General features: G+C 48.4%; 2 protein-coding genes across 10 annotated transcripts in view; one reads left to right on the forward strand and one right to left on the reverse strand.

Moving 5' to 3' along the window:
* MEF2A (myocyte enhancer factor 2A) overlaps positions 1-3,989 on the forward strand; it is an 81,929-nt gene extending 77,940 nt beyond the window's left edge. For all 8 annotated transcript variants that reach the window (XM_088172657.1, XM_088172654.1, XM_088172652.1 and 5 more), the window contains one exon: positions 305-3,989. In XM_088172657.1, coding sequence (XP_088028783.1) covers positions 305-641 — 337 coding nt within the window. In that variant the 3' untranslated portion in view covers positions 642-3,989. The remainder of the gene's footprint in view (positions 1-304) is intronic.
* On the reverse strand, positions 2,443-11,708 carry LYSMD4 (LysM domain containing 4). 2 transcript variants are annotated; one of them, XM_088172658.1, is made up of 3 exons: positions 11,659-11,708; positions 10,081-10,368; positions 2,443-6,641 (listed from the first exon to the last, which is right to left on the reverse strand). In XM_088172658.1, exons 2-3 carry the CDS (start codon positions 10,348-10,350, stop codon positions 6,087-6,089), a joined length of 825 nt encoding a protein of 274 aa, XP_088028784.1. In that variant the 5' UTR covers positions 10,351-10,368; positions 11,659-11,708; the 3' UTR covers positions 2,443-6,086. The 2 variants fall into 2 exon arrangements, with proteins under 2 accessions (XP_088028784.1, XP_014730057.2); XM_014874571.2 differs by having other exon boundaries at positions 11,634-11,666.
* Positions 11,709-16,312: the final 4,604 nt, after the last annotated feature.

Here is a 16,312-nt window from a genome sequence, read left to right on the forward strand (position 1 = left end):
TGTCCCTTCGGTCACCTCCGGCCTCCAGCTAATGAGCCGTGTCCCTGCAGGCTCAGCTTCTCACCAAGGAGGCGCCTGTGTGGTGACTGAAATGTTTGGCAATAGAAAATACTCCTTTGTTCTGAACTTCTGTAAATGCATCTCAGACCTTTAATTAATGCTTTTTTCACCTTTGCTCTTCCCGGTGAGGTGCATTTATTCCTGTGCTGAGCCCCAAGGCCTCACTGTTACAGACACGTGAATTGTCACTTGATTTTCACTTTCTGCATTTTCTTATTTGCACCTTTCGGTTTTCTCTCCCCAGCACTGGCAGCCAGCTATCTCAGGGTTCAAATCTCTCCATTAACACCAACCAAAACATCAACATCAAATCGGAACCCATCTCCCCTCCCCGGGACCGCGTCACCCCGTCCGGGTTCCCGCCGCAGCAGCCGCAGCCGCCGCCGCCGCCGTCGCGCCAGGAGCTGGGGCGCTCCCCGGTCGACAGCCTGAGCAGCTCCAGCAGCTCCTACGACGGCAGCGACCGCGAGGACCCGCGCAGCGACTTCCACTCGCCCGTCGTGCTGGGCCGGCCGCCCAACGCAGAGGATCGGGAGAGCCCCTCGGTAAAACGAATGAGGATGGACACGTGGGTGACATAAACCCGCCGTGTCGCCCCTCCCGTTTTGTGTTCTCAAAATGAACTGTCCTGACATATCGAAATTTATAAATAAGGACATGAATAAGTATATTTATATGTATATACATACGTGCATATATATATCTTCACATGCATATATATGTGCTAGTGTGTGTAGCATACACCAATCATCAGGCACTTACGACAAACTCTTGTATAGCTGCAGATGTCCCTTGGTAAAAGTAACAGAACAATCCCGTAGGTTTGATCTCTAGTCTGGCACTTACCTGGACTCGTGTGTAACCCCGGCCCGGCCCGCGCACAGCGGTGTCCCCGCAGTGTCTCCTCCTCCTCCACACCCACCCGAGCGAGGGCTCGCCTCTAGTACCGTCCCTGTGTGTAGTCAGCTCTATGGTTACTCGTAGTTAAGAAATAATTGCTTTGTAGCAGCAGAGCAGTAGAAAAGCAGGAAGAAGAAAGCAATACTGTACATAAACTGACCTTTCTATTACCCAACCTGGCATGGGTCTCTATTGCAGAGGGTGCATGGAGAAGGGCTGATGCTATAAGAAATTAAAAAAAAAAAACCACAAAAACCCTGTTTTGCACGTGCAAAAAAAAAAAATAGCGTATTGGGTCAAAGAAGTGATTTTTTTAATGAGTGAAAGAGAGACATAGAGAACTCGCATGAAATATTCAGAAAATATTAGCCTAGAAAATAGAACATTAACAAAATAAAATTAATATATTAAGTTATAATTGGAATATGTTTGACAAATTTGTTTTTACGTTCATACCTTTGAAAAATATAGAAACTGATTTTAGCTCATGTATATTTTATATTAAAGAAAACAATACCCTAATGAATTGAAGACTATATATAAAGTTATATACAGTACTTTTGAACACATTCTGCTATGAATTATTTATATAAGCCAAAGCTGTATGTTGTAGCTTTTTTGTAGAAGTATAGTTTTATCTTATTTTGACTTTCTAGTTTTTGCTTTCAAAGATGAAAAGGAAAAACTTGCAGGCGGAACCTTGGGGGAAAAATAAGCCATGAACACTTATATGTAAATTTAAATTTGAGCCAAACTCTTTGTGTATATAGCATCCTAAATATATTATCACCTTTGGTGTAAGTACCTATGTATTGTACGGTCACCAGATTAAAAAGTATATTTTTGTGGATTGACGCCAACTTGAAACAAGGCGAGGTCCTTATTAAGTAGAGTATTCACTGTTTAATATTTACTATTTTGTTAAATATACTGTACTTTCTTTGGATTTTAATTATTATTAATATTATTATCCAGATTTTTCAGAGGGTGTATAAAGGGGTTGGCCCCCTCACTGGTGGTGAATGTGTGCCGTTCAATTGTAATCTCTGTGCTGTATGGTTAAGCTTCATTATACATTTTATATATATGTATATAAATAGCAAAGTGGCAAAAAAAAATCCGGTGTTAAGTTCATCCTGCATAAATATAAAAAATCTGTTACAACACATTTTAAGGCATCATTTTAAAGCTGCCTCTTCCGAGGAGGAAAAAAAAAACCAGTGGAAAAACTTGACCTAATTTCTCATGATAGGGAAATGACACATATCAGATGAGCACAAAAGGTTTTGTGAGTTGGCAAGTGGTTTGGGAAAAATTTGCTGCTTCCAAGAAAGAGCGGGAGGAATGCAGAGCCCCTTGTGCCGCGAGACTGGGCTGGGAGCAGGGCAGGCTTGGTTTGGATGCGGGGCCGTGATCCCGCCGGTGCTCCCGGTCACCTCCAGGCTGGCACTGCTGGTTCTGGTGGGATTGCCCAAACTCTTCAGAGTTAGCCCTGATATTTATTACAGTTTTTGCTTGGACTTTTTTTTTTTTTGTTGTTTTTTGCAGTTAAGAAAACCCCTCGTTGCTGTAAGGGAGGGGTGAGAAGGGCAGTGTCCCTGAGGTACCTGTGCCCTCCAGCCCTGTCTCGTTGTCCTGGCAAGGTCAAAACCTGCAGGGGCTCCAGTGCCCTCCAGCCCTGCCCTTGGAACTGCTTCCCATTTCCGTGGGTCCATCCTGGCTGGCAGGAGCATGGAGGCAGAAGGGACAGGTTCCCATGGCCCCCAGTGACCCAATTCACTTGCTGCTCCCTGGAACCTTTTGCTGCTCTGACCAGTGATGTGAGTTCCATGATTTATGCACCTGTATGAACTTTGCTGTACATCCGAATGGGAGTTCTGCATTCACATTTACTGTCTATTTTCTTGTGTGCCTTATCAGATGGCTTTGCTGACTGTATCTCAATAGTCTTTATTTCTATGCAGGTTTTTAAACAGTACTTAACTACTGTTTTCTTAAAGACAAAGCTACACAAGGGTTAGAGTTTGTATTGAAATTGCACCAATGAATTAAAAAAAAAATAATAAAAAGAATCAGTTCTAAAGAGCTGGGCTGGGAAGCAGCCCTGTGCTGCCCCAGCCCCTGCAGAAACGTCCTTCCACAGCCCTCCGGTCTGGGGGAGCACCTCCTGCCACCGAGGACATGGGAATCCTGGTTTTTAATAACAAGTAACTCACTTTGAAACATACTTTTTTAGAAATTGTAAAAATGTTTTATAAAAAAAAAAGATGACATAGCACAGATATTTCAACAGGTTTAAAAAAAAAACTTTTTAAAATTATTTCTGCTGACTGAAGTGCAAGTGGATCCAATCCTGGGCTGAACCCAGTCAGGTCTGAATGATTTAAGATTTTTATCTCTGTTGTGACAAATCACCTCCATCCTCGAGCTCTCACGATAGTTTTGAGAACGCCACGTTGTCAGGGACTCGTCAGAGAGAACTGCTTTAGCCTTGCCTTCCCTCCAAGGACACTAATGCATCAGAAACTTGCGAGTTACTGTGCGCACAAGAAATACATAGTAAATAAGGAACAAAACAACTCCTAACAATTGATCCTGGGCAGAAGTTAAATCCGAATGTGAAAGAAAGACTTAACCAATGTAAACATTTAAATCTTAGTAGAACCTTTCTTCACTTTGCTGTGCAAGAGAACACTGCTTTGCTATATTTAAAATGGCTTTTTTAAAAGAGATTTATGTATTTGGTAAATGTTTGTAGTCAACAGTTCACAAGAAGCTGTTCACGGTTTAATGCTGATAAGCCGTTTGGCGGCACAAGCTGGACTTTGTTGCCATCCTTGAGACGAATCTTTTAAGAAAAAAAAATAAGTTAATCTCAATTTTTTTCCCTGAATGTGTTGTTTTTTCTTCAATATACAATAAATATTCTAGTGAACTTTTTATCAAATGGTTAAGAAAATGCTAGAGGTTGTTGTAAAATATTTGTATCCTGCATTCACTAAAGTAAAGATACTGGCTTTTACTGTGTACTCCGGCCTCTCTCGTGTTTGCAGAGCCCTTCTGGCGCGTCCTTGCCCCCTCCAGGTGTCAGTCCAGGTGCGAGGTGTTGGTTTTTAACCGCAGCCACGAGCATTTTCATCAACAGGAACACTGATGTCTGCTAAGAACCTTTCTACAGAACTGGCAGATGAAGCAGGGTCCATTCAGAGAGGAGAGCCCAAGGCCAGTCCTGCCTCTGCAGCCCCCGTTCCTCCTGCTGCTCCCACTTCTGCTCACTGCAGGGGCTGGGGCTGCAAGGGGCCCCTCTTTCTAAGGCAGGTGCTCAGCTGTGTGGTAGCAAATAAAGCACAAGCTGTGCCCCCTGTGCTTTTATTTCATGTGACTTTATTTAAAAATATAAGAACCCCTTCCCGCCCCCTCCCCAGAACAAAGAGATACAGCTCTTCACAGAAGAAAAATACAAGTTTTTGTTCCAGTATAAGATATTTGGAGTGCTTGTTTACAAAATTAGGTTCCCACTTTGGAGAGCTGAAGGGAACAGAGGTTCTCATTTTAACAGCACAGGCTTGTGCTTGTGTGGTGTGGGGTCCTCACCTTGCTGGAGAAGCTTCAGTCCTCCCTGGCCAGGCAGAGCAGTCCTTGAGGCCAGGCTGAGGCCACACCTGTACAACAGGTGTCTGTAGCACAGCTCCTCTCCAGCCTCTGCTCTGCCCAGCCAGCCTCTGGCTGCCAGGGGAAACTGGACAAGCCCTGTGGTCCTGCTGGCAGCTGGGAATCTGCAAATGGGACTGGGCCGAGGTGGGCAGGACAAACAGTGGCTTCCTCCACCAGCTCTGCCCTCACCCTCAGCACCAACGGCACCTGCCCACACAAAATACCTTAGTGTTTGGTTCCAGGAAAGCCTTTACCTCTGCCCACAGGCCTGGAATTTGCTGAATCAAGTTTCTGAGGCAAATTCTTCTCTTTAGCAAAGCTCCCAAGACTTCCCTTGCTGCTCCCTTGCAGCAGTTAGTGTTTCCTGAGTGGCCCTGAAGAGCAGAGCCCTGGGGCTGGACTGACTCTTCCACTCCCCTGTGGAGCTTTTCAATGCACTTGATCAGTTCACAGAAACCCGTCACAATCAGCAGCTTCACAGTCCTCTGGCTTCACCCTTCTTTCTTCTTGGATTTCTGTCCTGGACCTTGCTACTTGCACCCAGCTCAGCACTTCACCCTCACTCAGACTGCACACAAGGAAGTGATTCCATGACTGAGCCCGGGTGTCTGAGAAGCACCACTATAGACTATTACGAGATTTTTAGCAAATAATACTGACTAGATGTCTTGCGAGCAAACGAGACCTTGAGAAGTGCCTGTGACTCCTCTCTTGTGCTCTCCTGTCCCCTCCCAACAGCCCCTGCCCACCTGGGGCCATGCAGGGCTGAGCAGTACCTTGGGACAGCACAGATCCTGCACTGAGATCTCTGCTCTCAGGAGCCGTATCTAAAGGATTTCACTGAGGGGAAGAGGTCTGGGCTCACCCTTCCCAGGGGTGGGCCTGATGCATCCTAATGAACACAGCTCAAAGGTTTTCTCGGGGGGGTGACTGTGGGGTGCTGGCAGCATCCTCGTGCCCTGGCACACCCAGCTTAGAGCCCCAGAAGGCATCGTTAGGGTCAAGCAGGCCAAAATCACCATGGCCTGCAAGAGACAAAATGACACTTCTGAGAAAAAGCGTCCCCTACTTCTACACCCAGGAAAAGGTGTTCCCTTAAAATGCACACAACCCCCAACACTCTAACCACAATACTGCACTCTCTAGCTCAGCAGCAAAGAACTTGCTTCTAGACATGGCATTAAGAAATACCTGAAGCAACCACAATGAGTAAATTGCTACAAAATACTTTCCCTCAACGGAGTTCTCAACTCTGAAGCCACCTGGGTGATGATCTCTGTAAGTAACAAAGCATCCTTATTTTTCTGTCAAAATCACATCACCTAATTTTCAGTCAAATTCAGGATTACATCATCAGCTACTTATAAAAATAAAAATAATCTGTATTGTTATATCCCCTTGGATGCACTTGAGTCAGTCACAAGCATAGGGGCATCGCTGCTGGACAGGCTGGAGCGGGCTGCCACTTCCCCTTAGGATTTTTTTCCTACGTCTGAGCCTTGCGTTAATTTCCTTTCCAATGCAGCTGTTGAAACATTTGGGGTTGTTATGTTAAAGGCGTGGGCCACCAGGCCTTGTGTTTTAAAATAAATGATATAAAACACCGGTAGGACAATTCCTATCAGGAGCATAATGAACACGGCGTTCCACCACTGGATTCCGCAGTCCGCACCGTTACCACTGTCCCGCCTCCCTGCCTCGGGCACGGGCCTCTCCAGCGCCTCCCCCCCGTACTCCGCGTTCAGCTGCACCTCCACCTGCACGGCGTCCTGGATGCTCTGGTCGATGCCCCTGAAGTACTCGCTGAGGCGCCGGCCGCCAGCGGAGCCGCCCGCGCCGGGCTCGGGCTCGGGATCCGGCGGCTCCACGCGGGTCAGGCCGGGCTGGGCGGGCCCCGCCGGCGGCGGCCGCAGGGCCCCGGCGCTCTCGGTGAGCAGCCCGTGCGGCCGCACCGGGATCTTGATGGACTTCAGCGCGTACAGGTCCTGCTCCCGGATGAAATTGTTGACGCGTTTGATATCTGCAACCTACGGGATCCAGAAAGGACACAAACAGTGAGGGCAGGACTACCCAGAAGTGAGGCAGGAAGCAGCTACAAAATCAGTGTGCAAGGAGCCGTCAGGGAATAAAAGCAGGCCCTGGATGCAAGCGGTTTGGTGTTCTGCAGAGATTCCCCAGCAGTTCCAGGGGTGCTCCAGGTCTGCAGGATAGAGGCAGTCCCCTGTTTAACCAGTCTTACAACCTCCTCTCGTGCTCCTGTACCTGCTGCAATTTGCTTCCTACTGCTTTTCCTTCCCCTTGCTGTCTTTGCCTTTCTCTCACTTAGTTAAGAAGAATCTTTTTAACAGATCCTTTAAAAACTGCTTTCATACCTTACACATGAGTGCTTAAGGTGATACGACAACATCAGTGTGAGCATCTCCTGCTCAGGAAATTCCTTCAGAGTGATCAGCTCCATTTTGGGAGCACACCAGTTTTGAAAGCAAGGGCACAGCCTGGAGAGCAGACGAGCATCTCCCGCACAGGCACGAACATAATCTGCTCAAGCAGCACGTCTCTTCTGCAGGACAGCAGCTCATCCAGCTCACTCCTCCTGAGCTGCTCAGTGTTCCTGCTGGACAATCACCTCTGTGCCCCTGTCTCCACCTCTGGTGGTTCCTGTCTGTGAGCTGTATCCCCACCCAGCAGCAGGAAGAGCAAGGAAGAAGCAGCCACATGTGCAGCATGAGACACAGGGACGGGCAGTACCAATGCAAAGACAAAGGCAAGGCAGCATTCCCTTATTCAACATTAAATAAGAGAAGATGCTCAATCCAGTGGCCACTCACAGCCACTCAGTAAGCACAGCAACTTCTCAGTTGCACTAAACCCTCTGTCAAAGAAAAGGAACAGGATGTCAGTGTGTGCCAGCAGCTCTCCGCTGCAGCCGAGGAGATGTGAAAGAACCTTCAGGAAAAGGCTGGAAGGCACAAAACAAAACAGTGAGAGCCAAACCAAAGAGAAAGGCAACACAAACAGGTAAACCACCTCTCATACATCACAGCAAAGAGACACAGTACAGGCACTGTGCTTTGCTCTTCAGAAATTACAGCATGACCTGCATTCACTGCACACTCACACGCTTGAGGCTGCCAAGGAAACTGGGGAGCCAAAAAAAAAAAAAAAACCAAAAAACACTTTACTTCCTAAGCAGTCTGCTCAGAGGTAGAGATGAGACAGAGGCCTGAATCTCATGTTTACTCTGCAAAGCTTGGGAACTCTGAAAATGGCACATTTAATCCAGGACCTGATCTGGGGACCCTGAGGCAAAAGGAATCCTCAGTCGCTGCTTCATGTTCCTCACAGCCAGCCCCAGTGTAAACTCTGGACTTAAACCCTGCAAAATTTCTTAGTTATGAAATAACAATCTCATCCAGAGCCTCCTAACTGAGGTGCTGCTTCAATTTCTGGATTTGTTCCAATGAAAACAAATTACTGGGACAGTAAATATCCCCCGTGGTGTCTGCAATCAAATACTGCAGTGTGGTGCTAAGACTCTAGAAACAGAAAGTGGAGCAGCATTCACACAGAAACAACAAACAAAGCTGATGGGAAGCATGAGAGAGATTGGGCTGCACAAGCATTTAGGCTTATTTTCTGTACTCATTTTTTTGGCTGCAGTGAACTCCTCTAGTCCCAGCTAAGAACAATGCCAAAAGCAAGCAGGACTATAAATGGTCAAGAGTAAAAATGAGAATTTTGAAGTGCTTTGCATCTCTGCCAAGTTATCTGTGGCACACACACAGAACTGTTTGTTGCACTGTCTTAATATTCCCTCCCCATGCAGATTCTGAAACCCATGTCAAGTTCTCATTGATTTCAAGGAGAGGTTCATCCTGGATTTTTACACACTTTTGCCTATATATCTGAGGCTGCAGTTCTCACTGTTATCCTGGTGACCTTTCAGGAGCTGTTTAATTGTGCAAATAAAACAAAACACATGAAAACTGTCATGCCAGTCTTTGAAGAGACAAAGAGACAAATCGCCTACAATAAGGATTTCTGTACCTGCTCAGTTTAACTAGAACAAGTCAAAAGTGCCCTTTCTGGAAGGGAGGGAGCAGCAGGACAGTTTTTATCCCTGTGGGAGGAGAACAGTGACTACGTGGTCCCTTCCATCAGCTTGCTTTTCCCCTGGGCAGGCTCAGCAGCCTCCAGAGGGGCTGAAAGGCTCCAAGAGTGCGGCAGCAGAGGAGCAGCCACGGCAGGGGCAGAACTGGGCCCTCTGAATGACAGTGCAGAGGCACAGCAGGACTCTGCACACCATAAACCAAAGAACTGTTCAGAATCTCTCTCCTCTGAGTTCACCCAACTGCTGTGAGTCTGCCCAGGTGCTGCTGAGAGCAGCACACAGCTCCAAACCCAACCAAAGCTCAGCTCTGCCTTCTCAGGGGCCAATCAAGGCCTATTCAAGTCCTACCAGACTTGTTCTCCACACGCATCAGGCTCCTCAGCAGAAACTACAAGGGTGCCTTTTTTGTTTTGTTTTTGTTTCTAAGGGCATGGGAGGGGAAGAATTGCTGTAATCCCTCCAAGGCCTCTTGCCTCAGCTGCAGTGTGGTTAAGCAAGACAGACTGCAATGGCATAGCAGCACTGCAGCCAGAGCTGTATCATTATCTCTGCTGCAGTCACTGGCCAATTGTTTGCATCATGGAAGTCTGAAATCACAGTTCAGCTTGAGATAAAGGGGGATCTAAAAATACAGCTCAAACTGCTAAATAACAGCAGGCTTCTAATGTTCAGAGCAGGTAATTAAACTCTCCAGCAGTTTTGCTCTTTTTTGGAACAAAGAAAATGTGTTGTGTAGTTGCTCCAACTCAGAAATCTCACTGTGCACACGTCCTCCCTCCTGCCCACAGGCACCTGAACTGTGCACGCTTTGGGATGACAGCAAACAACCAAAACCCACACACAGACACCACCTGGACTTTGGGACTGAACTTCGGCACCTCTCCACATCCACCCGTTAGACTCAGACCTTCCTTGCAAAATGTAAGCTGATACCTTTCAAAAAATAAACAAAAAATCTCACCCATAAGTGTGGTGTTTCTTTGTACTGTTCAATTTGCTTCAAAACCTCCAATGTTCCTTGAGAGCAGAGCCTGGCCCTCATTTCTACACTCAGCTCCCTAATGTTTGCCCTGGCTGAAATAACTTAGTACAACCTGCACTTAGTCACTGAAATTAAACAGGAAAGCAGGTCAGGCAGGGTGTGAAGCTGACAACATCTTCCCAGGCTGTTGGCAAAACAACTCCTTTTTGTGTTTGTCTGGGCTTTTTTTTTGCCTTTCTCCAGTTTTATGCGGACAATGACCATTCATACAATACACAGGGCCAACACTTTCCAGTGTCCAAACCACCAGCCCAGAGGCCACCTTCTGGAAAGCCCTGTGAGGTGATGAACCCCAGGCAGAGGCAGCCCTCACCTTACAGCCGTACTGCAGGGCCAGCTTGTTGAGGCTGTCGTCCTGGGTGAGCTCCCTCTCCAGAAGCACCACGTCCCCCAGCCTGTCCCGGCTGCTGCCCCGCTGCTGCTCCTTGCCCCGGGGCCGCAATTCCATCACGTTGAGCTCCTCCTCCGAGGACTCGTCCGAGTCTGAGCGGCCATTGGGGAACACGTACACCTGCCTGCCCGGGAAGGTGTGCACAGTGGCAGGAGCCTGGAAGGGTCTTGTCCGGCTCTCGTTCAGCCTCATCTTTCACACCTGCAGCACCTGGAACAAAACCCAGACACTTTTAGTTCCCTCAAGACCGATGTTCATTTCTCAGCATGAAAGATTCAGAGAATGCACAGAAAGCTGGCAGTGCAACACTCACACACACAAAGGTTCTTGTACCCAGGGGCAAATTCAGAATTCTAACAGCAATATTAGAAAAGCTACGTACTCAAACTGCAGCGATCAGTGATTTCTTCCAATTTTTTTTTTTTAGTCTGCTTGTGAACAAACCACGCTATAACTACGTTGCTCAACATTTTAAACGCTATATTCTATAATTTTATAAAAAAAGCAACACAGTCACTTGAGTGAACTGTCTTTAATTATGGTCAAAACATACCAACAGACATTAAAAAACTGAGCAAAGTTAACCTTTTCATAGGTCCTTACATCTCTACACTTTAGGAATCCACATTTTCAGTTCTTTAAAATGCACTTCTTTTTTTTTTTTTAAAGGACAGCTCATGCTACACTTAACTTCAACCCGAATGACAAGGTTTCATTTTGCTGCATGAAGACCAGAACCTGCCTGAGCACTTCAATTATTGCTCAGCCTACAGCTGCAAGTTCGGGTTTGGTTTTTTTTTTTTTTAATTCTGTCCTCAGTTCCACAAACAATTTGTTGGCAGGTATAGGTTAGAAAACCCCACACTGTTATGGAACCTTGACCTTAACGTTCTCCATCTAACCCTAAAGGATTCTTCAGGTGAAACCACTAGGATTTAATGGCATTTCCTTGGCCCCGGGCACGGTACCCACAGCTGCGGGCCGGGCTCAGCTGTGCCGGAGGAGTTCAAGGAGCAGGACCAGGAGCTGCTGTGGTACAGCCCGGCCTCCCCCGACACAGCTCCGTCCTCAGGGGCTGCGAACTCTGCCCCAAACTTCTCTGGGGACTCGACCCCGTCAGCACTTCAGGGGACCCCCGATTCCCTCAGCATTTCGGGAGAGTCCTTTTCCCCTCAGGGTGCCCCGATCCCCTCAGCTCCCGCTCCCATCGGCTCCTCAGCGGGCTCCGATCCCCCCGGTGGTTCCCGCTCCCCTCCGAGGGTCTCGCTGCCCTCAGCGCTCCAGGTACCCCAACGCCCTCAGCACTTGAGGAGGGTCCCGATCCCCTCAGAGTGTCCCGCTCCCCACTGGGGCCCCGCTCTCCTCAGCGCGTCATGGGATCCCGTTCCCCCCTGGGGCCCCGCTCTCCTCAGGATGTCCCGCTCCCCTCAGGACGTCCCGGTTCCCACCCCTCTCCCGGCGCCCCCCTCACGGACCCGCCGCCATCGGCCCCGCACCAACCTGGACACGGTCTCGCCCTGCTCTTCTCCCATTGGCTGGCGGAGCCGAGGGGCGGGACCTCGGACCCGCCCCACCAATGGGAGCCCGGGAAAGGCGGGAGGGGATGAGCGGGCGGGGCCGGGCCGGGGCCTCGCTTAAAGGGCCCGCAGCCCCCCGGTCCTTCGGCGGGCACCGCGCCCGGGGCGACCGGGTAACACACCTGAACAGAGGTCAGATCACACACCTGAACAGCCCCGGGTGAGGCGTCACTGCCCCGGGACACGTCACACACCTGTATAACCATGGGTGAGGTGTCACTGCCCCGGGACACGTCACACACGGGTACAAGGGGTCACGTCATACACCTACACAGCCCCGTGTTACAGTAACATCTCAGTTATTACTTTGTCAATATGTAAAAACAGATTACAGCATGTCGATATTACAATATGTCAATATCACAATATGTCAATCTTACATTCTGTCACTGTTTCTCCCCTGTGCGGTGCCTCGGAGCCGCTGGCAGAGCTGACCAGCTGTGCTCCATACTGCCGTGTTTGCCTTGGCCCATCCTCACTCATGGCTTATGTTTAAAAAAACAAGCTCAGGACACGCTGTTAGCAAGTTCTACATTCGAAGCTTTTCTGGGGTGCAGAACAGACACAGGGACAGGAGAAATAATGCCCTCCTTGCCAGCTGTCAGAATTAACCAGGCACTCCTTCAGGTGCCCACGGTGAAGATCCAGCTTGGGGTTTGGCTCAGCCTGGGGTCTGGCTGCTCTGTGCCCTAAAGGTGATGGATAAACCTGCTTTTAAGTTAAATTAAAGCTGAGTGCGCTCTTGGCCATCCCTTTGCCTTCCCCTGTGCAACCCCAGTGCTGGAGGCAAGAGGGGAGAGCATTTCCTCTCCAGTCTGGCTACCACTGGATTAGATACACCTGATAAATGTGATGCACCTGATAAATGTGATACAGCTGATAAATGTGACACACTGAGAGGAAAGAAGGCTCCACATGCACCAACAACTTCTTTAAGCAACAGCTGTTCTTCACAGCTTTTACCTGCCCATACACCTTCGAGGGACTGAGGGATTTTGGCAGGGCTGGAAGGGTGGTGGGACAGTGGCCAGGCAGGACTGTGGCTGAGCCAGCTCCCCATGTCCCAGCAGGTCACAGGATTTCCTTCCCTCCATCCCTGGACCAGATGACTTTGGGGCTCAGGCAGCTTTCTGACCCAAGAGATGATGGATTTAGCGTGCTGGAGAGGGCTCTACAAGCATGGGGAGTAGATGAAAGGTGCCAAAATGCCTTTCCTGAGCCACTTAGATCCTCTCTGTGACTACTGAGGTTCGCAATAATCAGGTTTTGGCAAACAGATCCAGGTTACTCAGGGTAACCTGCTCAAACCTGGAAAATAAACTGCTGAGGAAATGCTGGAAATGTGGGGGAATCAACCAGGTTTTGCTGACAGGGCTCAGTCTGGGCTGGATTACTTGTCCTTTATAGTGCTTAACAAGAAATAACTGTTTTGTAGGAGTACTGATACTGGATCTGGGTCAATTGCATGGGTGATGTCATCATTCCAAATAATTGGAATATTTTTGTAGTTAGCAGACAGATTGTGAAAGCTGCACAGCCCCAAACAAGCAGAGTCTGTCTGAGAGCTCAATGGTTCAGTCATTGTCTACCCTCAACCAACACAAGGGTCATTCGTGCCCTGAATTTCAGGAAGAATCCTCCTGCCCTTAGATCAATGCAGAGAGCTGAGAGTCTGCTCATTTTCACTCAATCCAAAGAGCAGTGTGTCCGTGGTGCTGGGCACCAGCTGGAATTCATATCCATGCCAGCTGCTTCCCAGAGTTAATCCCTGTGATAAAGAATCAAAACTTCCATGAAGCTCTTGGCTGGGGCTCTCCAAATAATCTAGAACTGGGCTCCTCTCTTGTGTCCCTGCAATTCCTGGGAGCTCTTGCTCAGAACCAGAATTGCAGTTTTCCTCATCACTTGGGATTTGTCCCTCTTTCTTCAGGCTCACTTCAGAAGTGTGAGAAGCGTCAGACACACATTCTCTGTGTCATTCTTTGCTTCTCTTTCAGCTGCATTCTAAGCTATGCAATAAAACCTCTCATTTGGATTTTGGATCACTCAGTGACAGGCTGCTCTCCACCCTTGGGAAAAAACTTACTTCAATAAAAACTTCTCCAGCATCTCCTTAATATCAACCAATCAATCCTGTTTAATTTAGCAGATATTTGGGAAAGGCTCCTATACAGCACTGTGAGGCAATGGGAATCTGCTGATATTTCTGAATTCTACACACAAAAAGATGAGTATTCCTTTTTACCTTCATTTAATTGCTCCCTAGTGGGAGACTGGGAAGGCAGCTGGAGTAAACCCCACCCATACTCTGGACATGGCATTATAGAAATTATGATGCCTCTCCTGCAAATAATGAATAAAAGCTGGACTCTGCTCTGGCTTTGGACTAATGCAGCACAACCAATTTTAGTGGAGTTACTCCTGTGTTAAGTCAGAAGCATGAGCCAAATACAACAAAATAAACCTCTCCCTGGTACCTGGAGTGACTCAGCTTGTGTGGGTACTGCATGTACATTTGATTGAATTAATCACAAAGCCATAATTTTAAGAGGTTGATACAGTAGGCACCCAACACAGGAGAGAAAACCTCAACTAAATTAAATTAATTATAGGTATACACTTAATAGAGTTAATTGAGCTATGGAGGTTACTCAGAGTGCATGTTTGGTAGCATCAGGTTACACCTTGTCTCTTTTAAGGCTTTCTCCCTTTGGAGCTTGTGTAGCTCAGCAGGTTCCAGACTCGGCCATGGAGCACAAGTGCTGCCCTGGAAGGATCTCGGGCTGCAGGAAGGAGCTGATGGTTGAGGTGGTGACACCTGGAAAGGAGCACAGAGCTCATGTGACAGCAGCACTGAGAGCCAGCTGCACATCTTCCCTGCAGGGGATCCCTGCTCAGAGCCCAGCCTGGGTACAGCCTTCCCCCACCCACTGCAGTGTGACCCCAGCCCACCCCCAGGTGACACACACTGTGGCCTCTGTCCCTCCATGAGAAGAGGGATTTGTCACCCTGGAGTCAGGGTGTGAGGAGCTGGGTATCCTGCACCTCTGGCTTCTCCCAGGGCAGAAATACAACTCCTGCCTCCACCCTCTCACGCTTCCTCTCCTGTCTGTAACAGAGCAGGTGTGACAATAAAGGCTCAGCTTCATCATTCATCTCAGACATCAAATTACTCCCACCTACGGGGACTACATTTGCAACTCTCTCACGTATGCTGTGACTCAGGAGTGGGACTTTTATCTGGGGAAGCAGAATGCAGATCTGAACAGCTCTGCTGTCTCCTGGAGGAGATAACGTGTGTCTGCTCAGAGCCCTCATTCTGGACTTGCCTTCTATCACACAGCTCCGTTTGGCAGGGGCTGCCTGGCATGTGTGATAGCAGGCACTGAATTACTTCAGAAAAACAGACACTTCTTCTTTCTATAAAAACAAATTACTAATTAAAAGTGGTTTTAATTTTGTAGTTGATATTTTCTTGGGACTGTCCCAGGCTCTGGAGTCCATGTTCCACACCCTGTCCTTCTGGAGAAATTTGGCGAGGGAAAGCACTGTGAGATTTGTTCCCTTTCCTCTCCCTTACTCCTAAAATCCCCCCTCCCCCTTCTCCCTTCCTGCAACTGGTAAATTGTGAAGAACAGGAATGTTCCTGGGAAGAAACCCAGGCAGAACTGCATTCAGAACAAGTCAAAGATTTCTTGCATAGCTGAAGCATGTGTTTGCAATCCCCAATTGCTGGAGCACGTAAGCCCTGCCAGCGAGTGCTGCTCCTTTCAGATGTTCTCAGAGAGCTCTAGGCAGTGTCCAGGGCAGTCTGTGGACAATCTGAGCTGAGGAATTGTTCCATGGCCCATCTGTTCATGGTGCCATGCCAAAAAGGTTCTTGGTGAAAGGATGGCAACGAGCCAGCCCTACCATTCCAAGGAGCTATGTTAGGGATGGTCAGAAACACAGCTCTGGGACCTCCCCCAGCCACAAACTGGTTCCATGAGAGAGCTTGGCTGCTACTACCAACCTGTCAGCCCAGGCTTCAGGCAGCTTTTGGGATTGATGCTCTCCAGAAGAGTTAGCATGTGCTACCCCAGCACAGGACAAAACCACAAGATCTCTAATTGTAAGTGCTGGGAAGCAGCAGAAAGCCAGCAACTACAGCCTGCTCTCCCTTCAGCTTGAGAGGTGCCACTGATCCAGAAAGAAAGTGACTCTTCCAAGGGGTGCTGTTCAGTGGTTCAAAACTGGAACTTGACAGGGCCAGGAAGGATGGCAGCTGGGGGCTGGGACACTGGTTGGAAAAAGCAGTTTCAATGTATTTGTGAGGAAGCTTTAGTCTTTGGTACTACATGGAACACGGGATATTTCAGGAGCACAGAGTGAGCCCTTGCTCGAGCTGGTGCTGATTCTGGGGAGAAGAAGGTTGATGAAAGCATCACTTGTCTTTCCAATGACCTTACCATGTGAGCTGGGCCTGCCAAGAGCTGTCTCTCACTCTGTGCTCCTTGTGGCCTGAGCCAAGACTCCTGGAAGCTCTGTGCCATATCCAATATTGCTCAGCATCCCTGCAGGCTCCCAGGGCTCACACA

The sequence above is a fragment of the Sturnus vulgaris genome, chromosome 13, assembly GCF_052056855.1.
Source record: "Sturnus vulgaris isolate bStuVul1 chromosome 13, bStuVul1.hap1, whole genome shotgun sequence".
Lineage (NCBI taxonomy): Eukaryota > Metazoa > Chordata > Aves > Passeriformes > Sturnidae > Sturnus > Sturnus vulgaris.